This window comes from Pelobates fuscus, chromosome 3 (genome assembly GCF_036172605.1).
Source record: "Pelobates fuscus isolate aPelFus1 chromosome 3, aPelFus1.pri, whole genome shotgun sequence".
In the NCBI taxonomy this organism is placed as follows: domain Eukaryota; kingdom Metazoa; phylum Chordata; class Amphibia; order Anura; family Pelobatidae; genus Pelobates; species Pelobates fuscus.
The window spans coordinates 120,252,859-120,279,848 of record NC_086319.1 but is presented as its reverse complement, the minus strand read 5'-3'; the positions used below and the strand labels follow the sequence as shown (position 1 = coordinate 120,279,848).

General features: G+C 35.3%; 1 protein-coding gene across 2 annotated transcripts in view; it reads right to left on the bottom strand.

The window, feature by feature from the left end:
- Nucleotides 1-26,990, bottom strand: part of TENM2 (teneurin transmembrane protein 2) — a 2,177,747-nt gene that overhangs the window by 786,340 nt on the left and 1,364,417 nt on the right. For both annotated transcript variants that reach the window (XM_063447436.1, XM_063447438.1), the window contains one exon: nt 6,689-6,808. In XM_063447436.1, the coding sequence (XP_063303506.1) occupies nt 6,689-6,808 (120 nt within the window). The remainder of the gene's footprint in view (nt 1-6,688; nt 6,809-26,990) is intronic.

The following is a 26,990-nucleotide window of genomic DNA, read 5'->3' as shown; positions in this document are numbered from 1 at the left end:
TAGGATTCTTAAATGGCTGTTCAACAAAATGAATTGATTCATTCTCTGGTCCTCAGATTGTAATTTAAAAAGGTTAGAAGCTTCATTTTTGAAGCTGTTTAAGTTTAAAGAGACAAATGTCTCATTTAAATTGACACTTCACTATAGTTATATTTAAAGACATAAGAATGGCCTTTTATACTAATTAACTCTGGGAGTCAATACAAAGCCCTCATTGTGATGTTATCTATCTTAAAAGTGGAAGACCATAGTCAAATACTGTAGTTTGCTCTATTAGCAAACAAATTAGCATGGGACACTGGGAAAAATAAATAAATTAACTGAAAATTTATAATTCTGGAATAAGTGTATGCAAACAATTCTATTATTTTTATTAAATGGAAATGTTAATTACTGGCATCATTTTACAATCAGAATATTAAAGGGGTAGTTTCATACTCTGTAATAAGAAATACACACTAATCTCATTACATTTGTGTTATAATGCCAGTTTCTCAAAAAAATTGCTAAGAAGCACGTATGACTACATGTAATCACCAACATTGGTGTTGTTTTCTAGAATTCCAAAAAAGCATTGCGGGCCTTGGTCACTGTTTTAGGTAAGGTTTTAAATGCTCTCAGCTTAACTCAGATAGAGGGCTTATTGCCTCCACAGGAAGTAGTGGCTTCAGTAAGCTGCCCCGGCAGATCAAAGTAAAAAGTCAACTCGTATAAATATGGTTTGACTTCTTATAATGGGGTTGTGCATCAGGGCACTTCTTTAATAATGATTGATTGCGTCCACGATGGAGATTCTCACTCCAAATAAATGAGTAAATCTAAAGGAGGGAATTCTACATATAGGGTTATTTATATATATGTGTGTGTGTATACAATTACTATATAAACACCTAATTTTTTTTACTCATGTGTATTTTTTAAATACTGGGGATAGATAAACATAATATTAAAATTCTCATGACTGCTCTCCATTAACTGTTTCAGTGGTAGTTTGTAAGTTAAATTTGCCTCAGTAGCAATATAAGAGATGACTAGGCTGGAGGTGCTGGAGGTGCTTGGAGGACTCAGGTTAAGTGTCAAAATTTCCAAAAATGGTTTGACTCTTATTTGGGGGATGTGGCCCTCAGACTTTCAACATCATAACTGCTATAGAATAGGAGATACGTGTTTGGCACTCAGTTAATGCCACCGTTTTGGTGCCTGTGTTATAGAAAAGGACATTGTTAACCAGACCAATCCAATATTTAGAAAATAGAGCCCTCGGCACATGTCAAATTTGCCCAAGGGCTATATGTTCTAAAAATCCTTACCACTACAACTAGTCATAGTAGTTATAGTGTAAAAGATATTGTACTAGCGCTAATGTTTAATAGTAATTTGTTATTCGTAATACATCTTAATAGTATAAATACGTCTTTTAAGCTGCTATATCACTGTGATTTAATTTTTTTGTATCACACTCCAATAAATACAATGGTGAAGCGCTAATATAGTGCTGGAAACTGCACCCAATAGTGTGGTGTATCATAAATAATTATTCACCTATTAAAGGGGTATATATAGCAGGAAGGGTCCAAGCAAGAATTACAGAGATTTTTCACTTAGCTGAGGAAGCCGTTGGCGAAATGCGCCCTGGGAACACTGAGCATACGACTCTTTATGGACTATTGCTGAATATGTGGGCTTTTTTTTATATATATAGTTAAAAACAATTGTTTTTAATGTTACAATAAAGTATTTTTTTTATTGGATGAATGACAATATTGCACCATATTTGCACCATATTTGTCTCTTCTTTAGTTACCACACAGGACAGAAATACTAGAAAAACGTTCCTAAAGAAGGGAAAGGGTCGCCTTAACGGACCCTAAGGCAAACATACTTGAGCAAAGTTTGTAGCTCAATAAATTGTGAGTGCAGATACTATTATCCTACTGCGGTTTATTCTAGCTATGCAATACACAGTTTTTATGTCTATGTATTTAAAGTTATATCTGCATTGATTGTATTAATGCATTTTTAGACATTTGTTCTAATGGAAACACATTCATTTGTATAATTGTATCGCTCATTGCGGTAATGTATGTATTTTTGATAATCGTAAAAACGGAAAAAACTTTTGAAAAAATAAAATATATAAAAAATAAAAATAAATTGTCAGTGTTTTCTTGGCACAGCACTATATATAATTACTTTCTATACAGTCTGTACTATGATGTGTATCTGTTTGTTTACTTTTTAAAGAGGCATTATTCACACACAAAGACTTCTGCATAGTGAACCCTTTAAGGTATACCTTGACTGACTATTATTTATGATACACCACACTATTGGGTGCAGTTTCCAGCACTATATTAGCACCTCACCATTCTATTTATTGTAGTAGTTATAGTGCTTAGAGCATCCCTTAACTTCCCTTGCTTCTTCAGGTGAAAAGTACTGAAAAATTATTTGTGAAGAATCCTTTCCAAGTGACATGTATGTAGGCTGAGAAAACATATTTTGACATAATGCATAGTGATTTCAAATGAAATTTATAAAAAACAATACGAATGAACTAGTCAAGTGGAAATGAGTGTAGAGGCAGCTTTAGCCAATCAGATGCCAAAACATACTGTATATTCACGGGGAGTTAAAGTGGTTGAAAAATAACATAATATAATGTATGCTACCATAAAAATGCATTAACTTGCAACAGAAGAAAAAAAGGCAAAAAATATATGATATTTGTCAACCTGTCCCCAGTCATGCGCATGTAATTGTATACAATTTTTCTTAGATTTAACATGTCAACATTTCAGCTCAAATGCATTACCATGCATATAGCCAACTGGATCCTGTCTATATTGAAGGATGTTGTTCATAAACTATAAGACTGAAGATGGAGAACAGAGAAAATAAAAGAAAACTAATCATCATTCAAAACCATATTTTTTTTAAGTTGACAACCATGTTAGATGAGGTGGCTGCTATTATTAACCCTTTCAAAAAGTAGTTGCCGCTCATGACAAATGTTTTATGGACTCTGCCCATAATTGTTACTGGAAAATATGATACACTTGAGTTAATACTGTATTCCCCACACTTACTTTATATAGGCAACTATTTAAATGCATTATGCACACAAATAACACATTGAGGTGAACTCTCAATGCGATTTATTGAAAACTGTGCAATAATATTTTTTGTTCTTTCTATATACTCACAGATCAGCAACATGACATGGTTTTATGGGTAAATGATGATCATCACATACCCATATATGTCCACGTGGAGTTTTATACAGGTGCAAAATGTTTATTTTTACATACATTTGTAGGCGGTTGTGACACAGGACACATCAAATGAATCATTTATATTATATGGCAAATTAGAGAATTGAGGGAGGAAATATTAAATGGTTTTTATGGGTTATTCATTAAAATGAGACTTCAAAGTGAACTTCGAGTTCAAGATCAACATTGCTGAACTGGAAAAATTCTGTAAGTCAGCTATGCTGTTATTTTGATTACGGTAAATGTCAAATTCACTTTTAATTCTCACTTCATTGAATAACCCTTTTCAAGGGACAGCTTATTGAAGTAATCTGTGCTCAGTGTCCCAATCCCTCTTAGTTCTGCAATGTAAATTATTGCAGTTTTTGAGAAACTGCAATGATTACTAAGACTGCCTCTATTGGCTGTCAATCAGACTTTTTGTCACCTAACTGATGCTGGACGTCCTCACGCTCTGCATGAGGACATCCAGCGTAGGTTAAATCCATATAGGAAAGCTTTTACACAATGCATTCCTATGGGGAGGGCCTAATGCGCGAGGGCGGCAAGAGCCTAATGCACATGCGTGGCAGAGGAGGCGGAGCACCAACCCAGTGCTGATGGAAATCGGCCTGGAATCAGGAAAATGTTGCAAGAGTGTTTTAACCCTTGGAGTGCCGGGAGGGGGCACAAGGGAGGGGAGAGTCAGATAGAACTATAGTGTAAGGAATACAGATTTGTATTCCTTACACTATAGAATCCCTGTAATGCTTTTAACAGAGGCCAATAAAGTGCTCTTTTTCGCTGACAGAGTATTTATTTTTCTATATGCTCTTTTTTTGTTTTCAGGTTGATTATTGTAAATTTATCCTAAAACATTAAAGAAATATGGTCATGCTATTGAAATACATCTTCAGTAAACAATACTACATTATTGATGTTATGTATAAACCAAAGACAGTGGAGTCTCAAAGGTTTTTTCTCACAGTCTCCCTTTATTGGATATAATTCTACTAACAACCTCTTTGAGTGTTTCTATAGTTTTTATTTTGCCTCTTATACTTCACTCTTCATCAATATCAGACATTCAGTATGCATTCAGATACCATAACTATTCCATCTCACTGATATGGTTATAGTGCCTGGAGTCCTCTGACAAGATCCCTCCACTCAGTGGTAAACTGAAATTTCAAATGCTTGTTATAGACAACAAACTATGCAACAATGTGCAATGTAAATCAGCAGTGGCAAAGGCCAGTAAGGTATTAACATGCATGAAAAAGGGCATTCATTCACGAGATGAAAATATAATTTTGCCTCTTTATAAATCACTGGTAAGACCACATATTGAATATGGATATTATGGCACTAGAAAAAGTGCAGAGGCGGGCTACAAAATTAATAAAAGGAATGGAACATATCAGCTATGAAGAAAGGTTAACAAATAGGGGATATGATAACATTATACAAATGTATTTGGGGCCAATACAAACCATTGAGTGGAAATATATTCACAAACCGGACTTTACATAGGACACGAGATCATGCGTTTAGACTGGAAGAAAGAAGATTTTGTCTAAGGCAAAGGAAAGGTTTTCTTACTGTAAGAACAATAAGGATGTGGAATTCTCTGCCTGAAGAAGTGGTTTTATCAGAGTCCATACAGATGTTCAAACAGCTACTAGATGCATACTTGCAAAAACAGAATGTTCAAGGATATAATCTTTCAATGTAGGGTAATAACTGCTTGATCCAAGGATAATCTGACTGCCATTCTGGGGTCAAGAACGATTTTTTTTCCTAGCTTGTTTCAAAATTGGAAGTCCTTTAACCCCTTAAGGACCAAACTTCTGGAATAAAAGGGAATCATGACATGTCACACATGTCATGTGTCCTTAAGGGGTTAAACTGGCATTTTTGCCTTCTTTTGGATAAACAGCAAAAAACAAATGTGAGGAAGGCTGAACTTGATGGACACAAGTCTCTTTTCAGCTAAGTAACTATGTAACTATGTAACTGAAAGTGAAAGTCCCTGGCTGCCCGCAACCTGGCCCCACTGGAAGTATGGCTAAGGCAGAGATTGCACTCAAAGCTTTGCTAGGCAAGAGTTGTCAGGTGACACTGCCAGTAAATCAACACCATCCATTGGTACTTCAGCAAATGCTTCCTCATTAGCTCAAGCAACATAGAGAGACTGCTGGCTGCTGGGGACTCATATCATGCTGTAAACCATTCAATGGTGTAACACTGCACATGAGGATGAAATAAGGGAAATTAGGGAACTTTAACCACTATAACCACATTGATGAGCTAACATAGTTACAATTGTGTCCCTTTAAGGGTACGTCAGTTGGTGTGTTAAGTATAATTTTTTTTTTTTTTATTTTTTTTTTACCTGTATTTAATCAGTAATACATTTAAAATCTTCCCTGGTATCATTACATTCCATAAAATAAATATAGCAGAATAAAAAAAAAAAAAAAACAGTACGAGGGATCATTTTGCTTTTGCTATGGTTTAGAGTAAATAGTCTCAGAGAAAATATTTAATCTAAAAAATATATATAAAGTTTAATTATCAATTAAGAGACTAAATAGCCAGCCAACAAGGTAAATTATGCTGCACAGGGACTTATTCACTAAAGTTAGAATTGTCAAGAATTCAAAATGAACTTAATTTTAGGACAACAGAGCTGCTAAATGCTTTTCCAATTGAACTATTTTGTCCTAAAATGTGAAGTTTAATTTCACTTTGAATTCTTGACTATCTACACATACTAAATGGTAAAAAAAAACACCGTCTTTAATGAGACTATTATCTGTATTAAAACACATTTGTGGTAACCTATTAAGGGGTTAAATAATTTAAAGGTTGCTATTGCTCTATTTAGATACTAACATCTTTATTGAGTTAATAATAAATGACTCATGATATCATGAGTTATATTTTAATATTGCTGAAAAAACAGGAAAAGGTGTAAATGTGTAAGAACGCTACAGCAAAACATTAGATGCCAATGACAGCAACACGTAAAATACATTTACTAATCCAGAGACATATTTAGACTTATGAACTGATTGCTGGTTGACTAGAATTTTACATTCAGCTCACGTTTCTGTACTGGAAATAAAATGGATGGATACTGCCAACACAAAACCTCAGTCAGTTTGGGCTTTTACATCCTTTAACTCCATCAAAAAAAAAAACCTGGTCTGGCTCGAATTGTTTGCATTACATAAGACAACCCACAGAGAGGCACCCACAGTACCAGCTTTTTCATATGTAAATGAAAAAATCTCTGAAAAATTCTGAGCAGGCTTGAGGCCTTAGCCCTGTCTGTTGGTTACACTTCAAGATATGGTGCAATATAAAATGAGAATTTTAGAATGTCAAATATAAAGATTCTCATTGATGAAAACATAATCTTGTTTTACCTTCAGAGTAGAGATCCAGATGACAGGGAGTTTTTGGGTAGCGACTGTTTGTATGGTTTCCTAATTTTGTGACTCCACTGCTCTCAGAATAACAGCATTTTGAATTTGGACTTTCCTTCCCTGAAAAAAAAATCAAAGTAAATATGAATGATGGATAAATACAAAAAAAATGAATAATGTGTTTTAAATTCATCCACAGTCTGACGGTAACTGATTACTCAAATTGCATGTTATAAAATACATAGTACAAAATAACCCGATTCTACACTTAACATTAACCAAAAACTGTGCAAATAAATAAAGTATACATCAAGGTTATTACAGGTATGGTAAAGTTACTCATTAAACAACAAAGTGTACCAGATTACAACATTCATGCAAAAAGTAGGGTTTGGGAAAGTAGACACGACTATTTTAGACATATCAGTTATATTAGACATATTGTGGGAGGGGAGGACAGGTAGAGGATTTATCAAAATGTTCCTGAGTATAATAGTCAACAAAAATGTGGCACAATGTATTACATCTGTGTGATTATTTTTTTGTGTGTTTTTTGTTTTGCACATTAACCATAATTTTTTGCATTTGTGCCATTTTTTTTTTTGTTGACAAAATGAATTTGTCAATCTTTCTGACACTTTTTTTCAACAAAAAAAATGTGGTTTTACTTTTCTTTTTTTCTCCATTATAAATGTTCCACTGCCAGTCTTCTGAAATTTATATTTCTGAGTAAGCTGACCGAATTTGCTATGAATACAATCACTTTAGATCACTTTTAGAACACTTTAATAAATATGATCAAAATGACAATATATTTTAAGACACTTTAATAAAAATCCCCCATCAATTGGATTCTTCACCAAACTGTAAAATATAGAGAATTGACAAGGGGGATTTCAAATTTTAGCAAAACGTAGATGAGATGAAAAAGTAACTGAGATAGAAAAATGCAGCTACTAAAGATAGATAGATAGATAGATAGATACATAGATAGATAGATAGATAGATAGATAGATAGATAGGCTTCCTGTAAGATACAGGACTCAATTTAAGATCCTGATAAGTGCTTACAAATCTCTACACAATGCTGCTCCAACCTTTTTATCCTCACTAATACACAAATATGTCCCATCTAGGCCTCTATGCTCTGCCGGAGACCTACGTTTAACCTCTGTTCATACTCCTACCTCTGATGCTCACCTTAAAGACTTCTCTTGGGCTGCACCATTCCTATGGAATGCCCTTCCCCTCTCTCTTAGACTTTCACCCAGTCTTTACTCCTTCAAAAATTCTTTGAAAACTTACTTCTTTAGGAAAGCATATCAATTAAACTGTGAACAGCTTTTCCTTCCTGCACCCTGGTTCCTCTACTGTAACTATCATCAAAACAACACCTAGCCCTCAGTGAATACTATCCTAGCAACATACTTTTCTACCCTACCCTTACCTTTTGTGTCACTATATCCCACTCCATCAAGCATGTAAGCTCATTGAGCAGGGCCCTCAATCCCTCTGTTCCTGTGTGTCCAACTTTTCTGGTTACAAATACATGTCTGTTAGTCCATCCATTGTACAGCGCTACGGAACTTGTTGGCGCTTTATAAATATTAATAATAATAATAATAATAATGATAGATAGATAGATAGACTGACTCAAAAGAAAATAGTTAGTTTCAAACCCCCAATGCAATTAAACACCCAATTAGACACATATGCCACTTCTAGTAACAGGTGATGATACTCTTTGCCAGATATTAATTATATTGTATGTAATTTGACAGGCCATCAGTGTAATCTCCAGATCTGCAAGATATTTTCATTACACAAATTACATTGCACTGGAGATGGAAGGTGAGATTATCTGCACTCAGACATATAACAAATTAATAACATACAGGCATGCAGTTACCTAATTGCAGTTTTACCTTATTAATGTTGCCAATTCTACTATGATTTTGAGTTGTATCAAGCACCCTACCTTACATCAAGTAATGCAAATCAATACTAAGCAGCATATGTACAGCATATTTCTATAAAAAAACAAATGTTAGTCTATTTATCCATCACTATGAAACACTGAGATAATTGTTATTATGATTGGTAACAGTCATATTTGAATACATGTACTACCGATCCCTAGTCCTAAGCCTCCAACTAAATTTTTAATTTACCCTACTGCTATCAAATGCTTTGCCATCCTAACATGCTACCGCAACCATAAGCCCCATCACAAATTTGGATGTTCTTTTTAATGGTGTTATTTTGGTGGCAATCTATTTTATTCCGGCATTACAACTCTCAATGGTAACATTTTAAATATATATTTTTTTCTGCAAACAATTCAAACGTATATATTTATTTGCTTGTTCGTTTTTTGCTTTCCACATGGTACCCTTGATTTAGTGTTTTATGGCCATAAAGTGTGATCTTCTTTGAAAAAGTGGGTAATCACTCCCACCTTCTATGTTCCCATATGCTATTTGTTCAGGAATCAGGATGAGACAGCCAATAAGATTTGATTATAAGCAATGTAGGGAGTTCTCAGTAACAGTTAATCAAAAAGTGCAAAATAAGAGTTATACTATTATTGTATAAGCTACCTAATAAGACTTTTGTGCCTTTGCTTTTACTTCTTTACCTCACATACTTAGAACAAAAATACTTAATAGCTGATTTGGACAGTTACTATCCGCAAAGGTACTTGGTGGAATGTCCATTCTAATGGTAGAGCAGATTTTGGTCTAGTTTGATTAGTACAACAATATTCAAGTCTCCCAATTCTTGCTTAACTTTTTCAGTTATTTACTTGAATACAGGTGAAACAATCACGAATATCTGTAAGTCATACCAACTACAAAGTCTATCTAATTAGCTGAACAGTTGCCACAAATTTTGAGATTGAGTATTTATGGTTAACATTTTGCAATGTTCAGCATCAGCTCACTTAGAAAGTTTTCATTAGTTAATATGGCCATTCAAAAGAGCACAATGATTTATAATGCTCTAATCTTTAGGTAGCATGTGACTATGGATACCCTGTATGTTGCAAACACAACACTTATATAACATGCTGGTTGCCTGAAAATTATGCATTTTTCCTCTTAATTGATCACATGCTGGACTATGTGGGCTATTTGTGTGGAAGAACCGCTCTAAGTATGCACCAAATTAGTTCCCCCTATGGAGATAAACGGCCTTCATTTGATTGTGGGACAATTTATGATTATGTTTGTCAGTTTGTTAATACTTGAACATTAGAGACCTTGTTAGCTTTTATACTGTGTCATGCCCTTGGCAATTATAGCTTTTTTGACACACTGCAGGTCCACCTAAAGTACTGACACTCACATGATCACGCTTCCATTAAATTTCGACATCCCACATCCACCAAACAATTACTCTGGTTTACTTCACCCTCCTCCATCAGCCTGTCAAATGCATTCTCATCATGCTCCCCATTTTATGCAAACTCCCTCTTAAGCATACATAAAGATGGTACTAAGTTGACAGTCTTTATGACAGCCTTGAAGCCTAGTCTTTTCTACACTTTATATTGTTGGTTGTATCAATATTACTTAGTTTATCAACATTTTATGGTTATAAGTAGTCAAAGCTCTCCATACAGTGTATCATACCTGCTTTATTTCCTCCTTAAGAAGTTATAACGCAAAATAAATAAGCAATGATAGTGGCATATTATGATATGCATTTATATACCACTCAAGAGTTTAGAGTTATTTAGGCATAAGTGTAATGTAAACAAAACCTAATGGCAAAAGATTCATAATTTTTATACAAGCAAGACATGCTATTTAGCTGTAACTAATAACAGATTTAAGTGGATATATCCACTAAAAAGCACAAATTCTGGCATACAACCAAGTACTTGGGATGATTTGCAAGTAATTAGGTCATATAGTAATGTAATATTTATCTATATTATATTATATAAAAACTTATCTATACATGGTAGTTGTTAAGATGAAGTGTTGATAAAGCACAACAAAACATTAATCTGACAAAATATTTTTACAAATATACATTTAGAGTAAACATTGCAGCATACATACTTCACTACTAAGTACTTGGAATAAAAAAAGCACTGTCATTGAAAGTATTAATTTGAAATATGCAAAGCATACCTAGCAAGAAAATGGTGGGACAAAGTCATTTTGCTAATATAATGCTGTTCAAGGATACCCCAAAAAAAGTGAATGATGGTGACTCCTTAACGCCTTCTACATCTCTGCCTACTAGAAGGCAGATTTATCCTCTTGTGAGCCTCTCACTCTACAGTGAAGTACGTTGCATAGGGATGTAACAAGTTACAGTCTCTCTGCATGAAGCAGCTGGAATGATTGGTGTCCTTGCGGAGAAATGTGTTCTTTATAAATAACTACAGTAAAAAAGATTTGCTTTGCCATTCCTAAAATACAAAAACCAAATCAAGCCCTTACATCTGAGATTGGAAGAGAAAGGGTTAGCCAGAGTTTTAATTTGTTGTGGGGAAAAAAAACCCTCAAATTTTAATAATTTAAAAAATATAGGATAAGCCTTCATACATTAATAGCCACACGTCTCTTCTTGAGTTATCATTTTCGCCAATGCTGAATTGCATCGTCCTTCTTATTATTTTCTTTCACACATATTTGTGAAATAGAAAAGCTTGTAATATCTGACTACTGATAAAGTGGGATGTGAGGCTGTCGGGTGTGATTTGCTTAAAACATGGCTTATCTCCTTATTGTAGTGATATGCACAAATTATTCCTTCAACAAAATATCAAGCGCTAATCATCTAGTGAACCACAGCAACATGTTTGCTGACACCGGTAATTGTCTGCCTGTAAGAAATCACTGCCTTGGGGGAGGTGGAAATTACAGAGATGAGTTTCAATGGGGAAAACACATGGCTAAATCTAAACTTGCGAAATAGCTAAAAACTCACAAGCTGCAGGACATGAAACTTCAAGAACAAGAGATTAGGATAATAAATAATAAACAACTGTTTTTCTCTGCTTTCAACTGTTTATCTAAAGAAATCATGGTAGTTTACAAATGCACCTATCGAAATTTTAGTAGGCTCTCTTTAAATATATGTCCTTACAACCTCTGAAAGAATGTTTGTATGGGTACCTGCCTTCAGCAAACAGATGGAAGAGGTGCACTCATCAGTTCCCTCACTGAGCAAGAACCACATTAGAGGACCTCAATTAAGTAGTCTGGGTGCAGTGGTCGTGTCATTTTAAACACTAGAGACACTTCCACCATCAGAACCAAGTCAACCTCTGTCCTGCAATCAAATGCTGCTTATAGCTCTATGAAAAACATTGGATTGGATGACAATTGTGTCTGATGTCTTCAGAGGTGAAACAGTGGAGGAGTCTCAGTAATGGAAATGAGGTGATTACAATTTATTTTACTTGAGGGACACTATAGTCACCAGAACAACTACAGCTTATTAGCCTTCAGGCTTTTTGCTGTAAACACTGTCTTTTCAGAGAAAATGCAGTGTTTACATTACAGCCTAGTGATAACTTCACTGGCCACTCCTCAGATGGCTGTTAGAGATCCTTCCTGGGTCATGGCTGCCTAAAATGCATCAATACATTCAGTATCTCCTCCCTCTGCATGCACACACTGAACTTTCCTCATATAGATTCATTGATTCAATTCATCTCTATGAGGAGATGCTGATCGGCCAGGGCTGTGTTTGACTCATGCTGGCTCTGCCCCTGATCTGCATCCTTGTCAGTCTCAGCCAATCCTATGGAGAAGCACTGTGATAGGATCAGGCTATCACTTCTGATGATGTCAGCAGACTGCTTGTTTTTCTGAGACAAACAGCATGCAGAGTTACAGCTTCAGGCTTGAATACAGTAAGATGTTGCTATATTTATAGAGGCATGAGGGGCCCAGGGCTAGATAGTGGTTTTAACACAGGAATACATGTTTGGGGAATTGAGTGGACACTGGTCACAATGATAAAAGGAGACCAATACTCTGAAGAAAAAAAACTAGTTGTTATTTTCGGGACTACAGGGAGTGCAGAATTATTTGGCAAGTTGTATTTTTGAGGATTAATTTTATTATTGAACAACAACCATGTTCTCAATGAACCCAAAAAACTCATTAATATCAAAGCTGAATATTTTTGGAAGTAGTTTTTAGTTTGTTTTTAGTTATAGCTATTTTAGGGGGATATCTGTGTGTGCAGGTGACTATTACTGTGCATAATTATTAGGCAACTTAACAAAAAACAAATATATACCCATTTCAATTATTTATTTTTACCAGTGAAACCAATATAACATCTCAACATTCACAAATATACATTTCTGACATTCAAAAACATAACAAAAACAAATCAGTGACCAATATAGCCACCTTTCTTTGCAAGGACACTCAAAAGCCTGCCATCCATGGATTCTGTCAGTGTTTTGATCTGTTCACCATCAACATTGCGTGCAGCAGCAACCACAGCCTCCCAGACACTGTTCAGAGAGGTGTACTGTTTTCCCTCCTTGTAAATCTCACATTTGATGATGGACCACAGGTTCTCAATGGGGTTCAGATCAGGTGAACAAGGAGGCCATGTCATTAGATTTTCTTCTTTTATACCCTTTCTTGCCAGCCACGCTGTGGAGTACTTGGACGCGTGTGATGGAGCATTGTCCTGCATGAAAATCATGTTTTTCTTGAAGGATGCAGACTTCTTCCTGTACAACTGCTTGAAGAAGGTGTCTTCCAGAAACTGGCAGTAGGACTGGGAGTTGAGCTTGACTCCATCCTCAATCCGAAAAGGCCCCACAAGCTCATCTTTGATGATACCAGCCCAAACCAGTACTCCACCTCCACCTTGCTGGCGTCTGAGTCGGACTGGAGCTCTCTGCCCTTTACCAATCCAGCCACGGGCCCATCCATCTGGCCCATCAAGACTCACTCTCATTTCATCAGTCCATAAAACCTTAGAAAAATCAGTCTTGAGATATTTCTTGGCCCAGTCTTGACGTTTCAGCTTGTGTGTCTTGTTCAGTGGTGGTCGTCTTTCAGCCTTTCTTACCTTGGCCATGTCTCTGAGTATTGCACACCTTGTGCTTTTGGGCACTCCAGTGATGTTGCAGCTCTGAAATATGGCCAAACTGGTGGCAAGTGGCATCTTGGCAGCTGCACGCTTGACTTTTCTCAGTTCATGGGCAGTTATTTTGCGCCTTGGTTTCTCCACACGCTTCTTGCGACCCTGTTGACTATTTTGAATGAAACACTTGATTGTTCGATGATCACGCTTCAGAAGCTTTGCAATTTTAAAAGTGCTGCATCCCTCTGCAAGATATCTCACTAGTTTTTACTTTTCTGAGCCTGTCAAGTCCTTCTTTTGACCCATTTTGCCAAAGGAAAGGAAGTTGCCTAATAATTATGCACACCTGATATAGGGTGTTGATGTCATTAGACCACACCCCTTCTCATTACAGAGATGCACATCACCTAATATGCTTAATTGGTAGTAGGCGTTCGAGCCTATACAGCTTGGAGTAAGACAACATGCATAAAGAGGATGATGTGGTCAAAATACTCATTTGCCTAATAATTCTGCACTCCCTGTATAGGTTCCCTTTAAGCCTTTGTGATGAATTCCTCTTTGTCACATTGCACATTGACTAGTTTAAATGCTATTCTATTCTACACAAATGTCCAGACATTTTTGCAAAGTTGTTTATTGTCTCTGTCCATGTTATGCTTACTGTATTGCAGATTCAGTTGATTTGTATTTATAGTATTGGCATATTAATAGAGAGGATTTATATATATATATATATATATATATATATATATATATATATATATACACACAATATCTATGGTATATTCCTGTAAGTTATATTGTGATTTTAAAAAAAAGGTTACAGTATGCTGTAATAGAGAGTACGTGCAGAAGTACTTAATAATTACTATTGCAGTAGACAAAAAAAATAAAATCTGAAAAGAATGTAAAAAGCATTATTAGCAGTTCACTAAATCTATAACTGTATAGCTGTATCAATTTAAAAGTGTAATAAATTGAGTAATATTGACTGACATGATGCCTGTAAACAATAATTATGTGAAATTCTGCTAACATTCACTTTAGGCTATTGCATTTTGATGGAAAACTCCCAAAAGACTTAATCCCTTAAGCAATCCTTTTTAACAATACACCATCCCTTGATTCCGCTATGTGTTTGCTGTGACTGGTTATAAAATAGTATTTTAACCACTTCCACTGCTGCCAACAATAGACAGTATTTACGCTAATAAGTAAAGAGAGAATTACAGATTTTTCAATTCATCTGCATATAAGGCTGGTAACAGTAGTAACAGTGTCAGTATCTTGATTTGACACTTTAGGAAAACATGTCTATTGTGAGATCTATTTTAAAATTAATAAACTGACAGACAAACACATGACTCCACCCTGTACATTATTTATTATGTGGAGATGGAGAAATCATCTGGCGAGGAATCCTTGACCTGTTGTTATGAACCTGATGAAGAAAGTACCAGAGTTATGATCCCTCCTAAACCCATACCTTGTATAAACAGGGCTAGGGGCCTCAAGATCCTTCCATTTAATCCAATTGTTGATTTAAATAAATTAATTATTCAAATAACCTAATGGTGCAACTAAAATTTCACTCAGCTCTAAACATGCATACAGTCACTGAATACAAAATTGCTTTTGTATTTTAAATAGTAAATTTTATATAGAATTTAAATAGAAATCTAAATCGAATTTTAAATAGTGAAAACTACACCTAACCCTTAATTTATTCATTTTGTTTTTTTCTTATCTATAACTGAGTCATACGTTATATCAGTGTCTGTGGTTACTAAGTGTAACCACAGACACATTATCCCCATTGCACTCTGCAATGTTGGATGAACAGAGAAATGAGCTTAAGAAATAAAATGGAGGCACCATTGGATGAAAAATTAAAGAAATTCCCAAATCTCCCATGCAAAGTAGCGTTTGAGTAGCCTTACCTACTGAACAGTATGCAGTTAAAAAGTAGTTACAATAATATCACTATAATTTTTTTTTTCAGTTTGTATTAATACATATGTCCATTTTCTCTTTATTATATATTTATCAGCATCTTTATCTCCATCCATAGAACTTGTGTCTCAGAGACATCATTTCACCTCCATGATCATTTTTCTCTATTTAAATCTAACCGCCAATTGTTTCTAGCATAAACAAACCATTATTGTCTTCTAAATATGGAACCAAATCTATGCTACCAAATTTTATTTTTTTCCCTTTTTTTTCCAAAGGGAACCTATAGTATCAAAACAACAATGAGAACTATTAGTTGCTATCTATTGCTGTAACCTCTGTTCACCCCCTTTGGTGTTAAATTTGGTGTTAAAAAAGTCAGTTCAATGACTTCTGCTTACCTAGTTTTCAATGTCCACTCTACTTCCCCCTTCATCAACAAGCCTGCGGATGTCTTCCGTGTTCTCATCCAAACCAATGTTTCTCAAAGAGAAGCATTGGGGACAGTGGCGTACACATGACCAATGGGGCCCCGGTGCGAAAATTGATCCGTGGGCCCCCCCCGCACGCTTACTCTGCGCAGGCCGGGGCCACAACACATGGCAGCGGGCACCTGGTCGCAGGGGTTGCAGGGCTGCGACCGCGGTATGTACACCAGTGCATGCAGATGCACACACACTTAAAGGACCACTACAGACACCCAGATCACATCAGCTCAATGAAGTGGTCTGGGTGTCAGGTCCCTCTAGTTTTAACCCTGCAGCTGAAAGCATAGCAGTTTCAGAGAAACTGCTATGTTTCACTGAGGGTTAATCCAGCCTCTAGTGGCTGTCTCACTGACAGCCGCTAGAGGAGCTTCCGCGATTCTAAGACATTGAACGTCCATAGGAAAGCATTGAGTAATGCTTTCCTATGGGCGGTTTGAATGCGCGCACAGCTCTTGCCGTGCATGCGCATTCGGAGCTGAGCGGCGGAGGGATCCCCAGCGCCAAGGGAGTCCGGCGCTGTTGAAAGGTAAGTGCTGAAGACACACACACACTCTCACGAACAGATGCATACACACTAGCTAACAGACACACACATTTACTGACAGAGACACACTCAGTGACAGACATACATACACACTCACTTACAAAACATACACTCTCACTGACAAACACACACTCACTAACAGGCATCAAACAGACTCACTAACACAAACACACTCAGTAACAGACACACACAGTAACACACTCACTGACACTCACAGTAACAGTAACACACACAGTAACACTAACACACACACTCACAGTAACACTAACACACACAGTAACACTAACACACACTCACAGTAACACTAACACACACTCACAGTAACACTAACACTAACACACACACTAACACACACAGTAACACTAACACACACAGTAACACTAACACTCACAGTAACACTAACACTAACACACACACACACACTCACAGTAACACTAACACTCACAGTAACACTAACACTCACAGTAACACTAACACACACTCACAGTAACACTAACACTAACACACACACTAACACACACAGTAACACTAACACACACAGTAACACTAACACTCACAGTAACACTAACACTAACACACACACACACTAACACACACACACACTCACAGTAACACTAACACTCACAGTAACACTAACAGTCACAGTAACACTAACACACACACACATTAACACTCACAGACACACTAACACACACACTAACACTCACAGTAACACTAACACACACACACACTAACACATTTTTTTTTTTATGTAATCCCCCAGCCTCCTTACCTTTTGAAGTGCTGAGGGGATTCCCTGGGGTCCAGTGGTGCTGCTGGGCTCCTGGGGGGCCGGTCACCCGGCGGGCAGTCAGGCTGGCCGGTGCGCGAGGGAGCACTCTCCCCTGAGTGCTTCCTCTTCAGCTCCCTTGCGCGCCGCGTAGGGATGCCGGTGCCGGAAGATGACGTCATCTTCCGGCTCCGGTATCAGTGTGGTGCGCGAGGGAGCTGAAGAGGAAGCACTCAGGGGAGAGTGCTCCCTCGCGCACCGGCCAGCCTGACTGCCCGCCGGGTGACCGCCCCCCCAGGAGAAGAGGCTGGCCCAGAGCGTACATACCGGGTATGTACGCCACTGATTGGGTAAGAGTACACATGCACTGCAAAACACAGAGTTAAGCCAGTCAGATGACTTCTTTAAGCAGCATTTGATTGGCAAACTGAGTCTAAATGGTTAGTGCCGTGGTAGTGCCTCTAGTGGCTGTCAGGAAGATAGCCATTAAAGCTGTTTTTAACCCTTCAATAAAAGTAATACCAAATAGACCAGCTGGACCCAGAGAACTTTACTGAGATTAACTGGTCTGCATGCCTATAGTGTCCTTTTAAATTAAAAAGAAGACCACTGAGTCGCTCTTTCAATTACTGAAGACTGTACAAAGATACTTGAGGCTGATACATCAGCCATAGAACCCAATGCAGTATGGTAGGTTCATAATCAACTTAGCATAATACCAGTTATCGCTGGTAGATCTGGCTTGGATTTAGGATCCATGGCATCTGGCAATTATATGTTCATGATTGATATACTAAACTTAATCAAACCAGATAGCTTTAAAAAAAAGAAAAAAGGCTTGTGAAATATTTTTGATAAAATCCACCTGGTTGGCAAAGCGACACAACAATGATCACAGTTTGACTGTTTTTTCTCTTAATTATACATCTGTTTCATAACATTGTTTTTGGAAACCTTGTCGTTTTGTTCTTTCCCATTGTCTTGCACTCATCTTTTCCCCTCATTCTCTTTTTCTCCTTTTCTCGCCTTCACAACAGAAATTCAATAACATCACGCACAATAACTGAAAAGTGGACGGACAAAAAAGGTTGCAATTATTCTAGTCAATTTAGTGATACCACAGAGTGATACCACAGAGACTGTATTCATCATGACAAGGTACAGTTTCAAATAAGAATCTCTCTGGCCACATAACCTTTATGTGTAGGCATTGATTATCTATCACAGGACAGCTTTCTCTCTTTATATTTTATAAAATATCAACAAAGATGCACAAAGAACAAATATTTCAGAGGGAACATTTTCTACCGTCTGCTGCATCTGTTCCTAAAAGCCTCGATGTTATAATGCACAACCCTTATCGTTTGTCATCTAAAAGCAGCATTTTAGGAAAAATATATAAGACTGTAAATGTATAACTTTTTTTCTGCTTTATAAAGATGTTTTAGCAAATACTATCTATTGATGTCAGTACTGCTGACCATATAAAATTCAGAGCACACTGTGCAACATTAGTAGAGTTATGAATAAAACAAGAGAATGGAAAATAGCGCGACAGCATAAAAAAGTAGTAAGTTGTTTACATTCATCTTTAATAGACTTAGAATCACACATCTTCTTTAACTATGTCAAAGTTCCGTGACCTTTAAAGTGATATTACATTGTGCAGAGCATTGTTTAGATACTTCATACATAGTTATATCCCTATCTCCATTTTAATTCAATAAAAAAAGATGTGATGGAGATTATTTATGATGGTAATGTGAATTTACAAGTATCTTCTCTCATAAAAAAAAAAAGTATAATAAATAATAATATATGTGTTATTTCAAGTCACTTCATAGGGAACATTTTACTAGGTGGGGAACTTGATTTGAGATGAAATTTTGATACTGACAGATGACTTTTTTTCTTTTCTTTGTTTTTTCAGATTTGTTTAATAATCTGATTAAAACGATATAATACATTATTTCAATTGAATTAGCGTGTTAATTAGTTTATGATTATTTGCTCCTTTTTCTGTCTGTTGGATAAGCTCATATATTAAGCCTACCTTGAAAGGCATATCAACATTCTGAGTTTGAAAAAGGATGTAAAGTCAATTATTTCAATATATAATTTTTATAAAGTAAAATTATAAATGGACACATTTAAAAACAAACACACACATGGGCATCGATTTCATATTTTTGGATAAGCTTTTTAAACTATTTAATATAATTGGATACATTTTGCAAACATTTATCTACATCTAAAACTGCATCTACAAGAATTCCCATAGATGTTGATGATTATTTCAATAGATAAGTCAGTTGGATAGTTTATCCAAAATATAAAATTATTTTAAACCCTTATACAACAATATTAAATCCAAACCATGGCAAGTAAAACATTTTTTTTAAATTATTATTATTATTATTATTATTATTATTATTATTATTTTAAATTATAATCTTTTTTACTATCAAGGCTATTGGAAACATTTGAATTGTTGGGCATTAAAGTGAATTTCAAATTATAAAACATATTAGCTACATTGGTAAATTTCTCCAATTCGGCTATATTTTTGTCTCATCTATTTTGTCCTAAAATTTGGAATTCACTTTGAATGCCTGACAATTTACACTTTAGTAAATAAGCAGCTATGAATAATATTCAGGAAAGCTTTCTGAGGAAAACATAACAAAATGATTAGTTAAAAAAATAAAAACAACAAGAGTTCTATACACTCTTTTTGATGGAGTTTACAGATTCGAAATGCTTTGAATTAATTTTCTGCAATATGTATTTTGTTTGCATGCTTTACTTTAACTCAATAGTTAAATACTATACTTAAATAGTTAAAGTATATTATTCAAGCAAAAATAAATAAATAATGAATATATCTGTTTTGTTAAGAATCACCATCAAAATCAGTACATAGAAGGAAAACCAGCCCTGACCATTCAGATAATAAAAAAAAACTTGGAAAGTTTCACTGTGTTAGTAATGGATGATTGATGAACATAATGACCATTAACTTTCTATTTATTATGGTAAGTAGAATAAAGAAATTGGCTGCAAATGATTTCCCAGAAAATTAAGCAATCAAGGAGCTATTAAGGAGGGATTTATTGTACTAAATATAAAACGACGATTTCCCCAATGAATCCTCAGAGTAATCTATGTCTTTTGCCACGGTGCCCTGTCTGAGTAATCTCAAATTACATAATATGAGATGGAAGATGTCCTCTTTCTTTTCAAGTAAATAAGAGATAGTAAGCATAACTAATTCAAGCTAAGACGTAACAAAATAATATTAAAAACAATTTTCCAATTTCAAATATTTTAATGGCTATTTTTTACTTTGAATCACACATAAATATGCCGTAGGCTTCTCTAATAGCAATTTGCATTTATTTTAAAATTATATTATAATTTTTTTTTGTAAAACAAAAAGCTTCTGTGATTGTTTTCCTTAAAAAATGCGATGACTATGATTTTACAAATGGCCTTGTATTTTGCTGTTGTTATAAATTTAGAAAATTTAGAAACGTAAGATCATAACATATCACACACAACAATAAAGGAGGGTCACCAGTTCAAGTATAAGCTTTACATTTTCACAAAATTAAATATGTCCCACATAAGTAGCATTGTGGAAGAAAGTGTGGGTCAAATGCACACATTGTGCGAGCTAAAATGTTTAAAAGATCCTAAGTGTCTCATACATGAGGATTACAAATATTTTGTTAATTATCTATTTACCAATCATGTCCATTGTAAATTTTAGAGATACCCATTCTTATAGTTCACATATGTAGAAGAAATTATTGAACAACACACACACAGTATATGAAAAGATGAATGCATTGCCTGTATGAATTTCATCATGGGTCAAACAAAATAAAACAAAAATAATATAAACATAATAAAATAGGTATGTGAAATAAGCATGGCACTCACGTGTCTTAAAAATGTGCTTTGCATTTTCCAATAGACTATTTTTTATGCCATTATTTTTAGGTTATTTTATGGTAATGCACTTGCAGTAGTCAATGTTAATTTTATGTATGTATGTATGCATTTTATTTATTTATTCAGGATCAGGAATTGTACTGTTTTGAAGTAATCATCCATTCAAACCACATTACCTTGCATTTCATCCTGTCCATCTAGTTAGAATCTGAGGATCTTTTGATTTTTACTTAATAATGCAATCCTGTGATGACACTCAATCCAAAATTCATATTGGAAATGACAGATAAATATAATATTGTTGAATGGCAGGTTTGTCAATTGTATTACAATTAACATTTGTATGCATGTTTACTGTATTTATACATGGTCTCAAATGAGAACGTGGAAAATCCACAAATACATATAATAATGATGATAACAATAAACTAATTATGTTATCATTCCTTTATATTGCTAGATACTATTATATACATATTATTATATACTAAAAATGATTAGAGCTATATTAAAAAAAAGAAAAATAAAGAGAGAGAGAATTATATTTTTATTTTTTATCATATCATTATTTACTTTACCTTACATAACCTTGCTAAAGTGTAGTGTTGTCTACAGCCAAGTCATTAAAAATTCTGCATTTGTTTTGGAAATGTATTTTACTTATGTCACAGTACAGAAAATTTGACTCACTCTAGCTCAAATAACCTGTTTAAAAAAAGACACACTTTATATTTGAAATAATTTTGCACTAGAGGATGGAATAAATATAATGAAGAGATAGATAGATAGATAGATAGATAGATATACAGAGATATAGATATATAGATAGATAGATAGATAGATAGGTATATAAATAGATAGATAGATAGATAGATAGAGAGAGAGAGAGAGAGAGAGAGAGAGAGAGAGAGAGAGATACAAACAAAAATAATTATTGCATTCACACTTTGGTGAAAGATGGAAAAAATTAAGAATACAAATTGTATATTAAGTGTTTGTTTTCCATCCTATATTACCGAGTGCATAAGAACCTCATTTTTGGTAATTTGTTTATTAAAAAATATTGTATATGTTTAAAACCTGACCCAGATAAACATGGATGTTATAATTAATATTTTCCATATGGGTGTTTTGGTTTTTGTTTTATTAACTTCGACTAGTGTTTTTTGGTGCCTTTCTTCTGGTACTTATTTTTTTTTTGTCTCTGTGAATATTGCTCTGATTAAGTCAGACATAACACGTCTAACTAGTTCTTTCCCTGACTCAGTTCTTTCATGATTAGGGGCTTGCACACACACATACATATACAATATCTATCTATCTATCTATCTATCTATCTGTCTGTCTATCTGTCAATCAATCTCTCTCATATACCTTTTTTATTGTATTTCTATTATTTTTGTTTTATATTGTTGGCCCATGTTGAAATTAATTCAGGCAATGCATTTATCTTTTCATATATTGTGTGTGCTGTTTAATATTTTCTTCTATCTATGTAAGTATTAAAGTAAATTATAATATATTTAGTTTTAAAAGCAGCATTGTCTTGAGTTGTATCTTCCTTTCACAAAAGCATAAGCAATCTTTATATATATATATGAATATATAACACTACCCACATGTAGGTGTTTGTGTGTATCTATGTGTAGTTTTATTTTTTTATCTTTCATTTCTAAGAAATTGGAGTAATCCATACTGACACTGCAATCTTAATACTTGAAGAATTGCTATTTATATTGCTATTTACTTGTGAAATAGTTATTCTATTTTGTTTGTTTCATTGTATTCAAATAGTGATGAAATGGTAAAAGAAAAACCTGGAGGTGACATTGAGCAATGTTCTTTTGAGATGTGCCTTATTTATCCATTCTACCACTCGAATATGCAGATTGGCAGTGTCTATCAGAGCTGTATAACCCGCTATAACCTCTGTTTGTTCAGAGTAATCTTTTGGACAGATGTTGAAAATTGCCAATTTGCTGGAAAAATAGAAGGACTGAAGGGAACTGTCTTTTGCCTTTGTGACTGAGAGCCTCAAGCGGCACGTAAGGAATCTCTGTATGTGCCTGAGCTGAAATACATTTGATCTCTACAATCAAATGTCATCAACAGAAATGCTGAAATCTAGAGCCAGAAATGCTTTCTTTCATTTGATAAAGGAAATACTTATAAAATAGCCAAGCTTCTAGTTACGTGCTAATGGATCGTAGAAACTCTATTACAGGTTTGCAACCTTAAAACTTTGACAAATTCAAGTCTTGGGTAGCTTTAGCAAACCGAGAAATATAAATGGAAGACTCTCTCATGGAGCAATGTCGGGGAAGTTTCAATGTAATCATTTTGTGAGTTGACACTAGTAACAAAGATGTTTGTCACTAAACAACTGCTAATTTAGGTTAAACTATAAGCATTGGAAAATGCAATTATATACATCAGACATAGTGTTTACAGAAATATCATGATATGTAGACGTCTAAAACCACGCATACTCCAATTTAAATAGCAGATGTCCATAATTGTGTACAATTAGTCTGTAGATTGCAAGCTCTCACTGTCATGATCTGCTCTGCTCTGTTCTGATGTCTGGACTTGGCTTCTGGTATCCAGTACTCTTGTTTCAATTATTGTTTGTTTTTTCTTGGGTTTTGGTTTTCTATTCTATGTCTGGCTTTCTTTATGCTGGGATTTCTGGGTTCATTCCTATAGTCCGTCCCTGGATTTCCCAGTCTCCAGGTTTCCTTTAAATGTTTGTTTTATGTTGCCACACCCGTTTGTTTTCCATCATTCATTTCTGTTTCAAAGCCCTGCAGGCAGCTCCTCAAAGCTTCTGCCCTTTCTTGCAGGTAAGTGCTATATATGTCTACTTAGAATGGTTTAGCATACTTTAGGCAGTGTAGGACCTGCCAGATATGGGGTACATTGGCGTTGTTGGCAGGCTTATGCAATGTATGATCATATAGTGTGACTAAATCCCCATGATTGTCATATGTAGTACTTAGTTATTTCTCCTCTTGTTTTGCCTTTGTTATCCTGTCTTGTTTTAGTTTGTATACCCAGTCCTGTCCAGTCATGCCCATGTTATGTTTATGTTTTCCTCATGTCTTGTGTATATGTTCTGGGTTTAGCTTACTATCCTTCTCTGGTTCTACTAGTTCTGTCTTGTTTTCATGTTTGGTGCCTATCTCTAGTCTAGCCTTGTTTCTAGTACTGGATACAATCTTGCTGCAGAGCCTCCCTATTCAGCTCCTGGGAGGTCTGCTTAATTTCTAAGCTCCTAGTTCCTGGTATCCGCTGAAGCTGATTCAGAGTCTTGGTATATGGCTGCACAAACGCTGGTGCTCAACACCAGGGGGCGTGCGGTTACCCTGCACCAGACCCTGCTAATCCACCTCCACGCTGAAGACTCCCACTTAACATCAGGCATATTGGGTCCCGGTCCTTGCTCCGCCGCCTGGACACTGTGTCTGGGTTCCGGGCACCGGACTACCACCCTGACACTCACAATGAGTGGTACATCCGTTTGCTCTTTTATTCCTTAGAATATGTGTCTTGTTTTACTTATACCATTATTCTACAATCTGTATTGAGTTGAAAGTTATATAGGAACCCTATAAAAGTGTTAACATATTATTAGCCGTATATATATTATACTATAATAATAATAATAATATGACATTCAAGCAATGCGTCACTATCCTTGGATTCTAAACTAAATACAAATGTAATAAAAAATATTTGGAGTTTAAGGGGTTTTATACTATTATTTCCTTGGTTAGTGAACACTGATCAAACTTTCAGGGGTTGAAAAGTCGTAAAGAACTCTGATCACCATCACAGCATGTCCAAACTGCATGGCCCATTGAGTTATCGCAGTGGGTGCAAATGCGTAGTTTGTGACATTTCACATGCAACCAGAAGTCCAGTCAAAGATACCGTTATTGCTTATTCTTATACATTCTTACACAGAGTGTTGTGCAAGAAATATAAACAGTCATTGATAGATGAGAAGATGTAAATCAGGGTTTCCAAAAATGGAAGAACCCCAGATCTTGTGAGAACTACAATGACCATGATGCTTTGCCATTCTTAATCATGGCAGATCATCATGGTAGTTTTAGTTCTACAGCATTTAGGGATCTACATTTGGGCACTGCTGGAGTAATTGTTTGAAAGTAGTAATTACTTAGGTACATAAGATAAAAAGGGGTAAACATTATTTAAAATGTCATCTACCTTAAAAGCACACAGAGTGTATGTAATTAAAAGAAAAATATAGAATTTTTTTTTTATTGTAAAATTATAATCACTTCCTTGAAGGTAACAGAAGATTATAGAAATGAACTGGAAACAAAATTTAAAACATAAACATAAGCTGAAGTTGCCCTGTAGAACAAGTATTATTTTTATATTATTTGTGTTTTTCTTATTTATTTGATCTAATTCATAGTTTCATGTATGCACATTTGTTTCTGCTTTGTTTAAAGTCTGTTTAAGTAGATTACATGTAAAACATTATTACTCCCAACAAAGAGTATTTATGCATCAAATCACTTACCCTTGTTTTAAACATCAAATTTGAAAGGGTGGATTTTAAGTTTTGGGAAGACAGACACCAGTCATACATACAACAGACATCAGTGACTTATCATAAGCTCTGGTTTCAGGACAAACTTGGGGGAAGTAATATCCCCATCTTTTGTTAAAAGAACATGCCTATAACATCAGCAGTCATTTATGATGGCATGTGAGAAGAAAAGAAACATCAGGAACTCATTCAAGGATCACTATAGCTTTAGCAATATAAGTGCGTATTCTTAATGCATTGGTCCCGTGGTAGTCTTTTAGGTCCCTGACCCCCATCTATAGGAAGTATAAAATAGTTTATATTTACCATTTCTCCTTCACAATGCAGGTTACCATGCTGCCATGCTACCTACTTTGCTGAGATCATCGATTTTGATGATCTCAGGAAATCCAGTGCTTTTCCAATGGAAAGCATTGGGAGGTGAGGGCGCATGCATGGCAAATGCAGTGCTGCACCAATCAGTCTCTATGAGAGTTTTATTTGGCTACTTTAGAGGAAGTGTGTTTATTGGATGTCTGAGTGACAGCTGCTAGCAGCATTTAAAGCCTGCGTTTGTATCATTGCTGTTCCTGCCGAATGGCGGTGTTTTTACTTGACCCTTTTGTTGAGAGAATGTGGCCTGGGTGTCTATAGTGTCCATCTAATAATTTGACATTACTTTGCTTTACCTTTCCCATAGTCATACATAAGTTGCATTATTCAAAACATAGTTCAGACCAGGGGCAGGCAACCTTTGACACTCCGGGCATTGTGGACTACATCTTCCCAAATGCTCTGCCAACATTATGACTACAAGAGCATTATGGGACACGTAGTCCACATCATCTCGAGTACTGAAGGTTACCTACCCCTGGATAGACTGAATGCATTTGCTGGCTATACTATTGGTTCGTTTTACATATAAAAGACACACCACACCTTTAAAA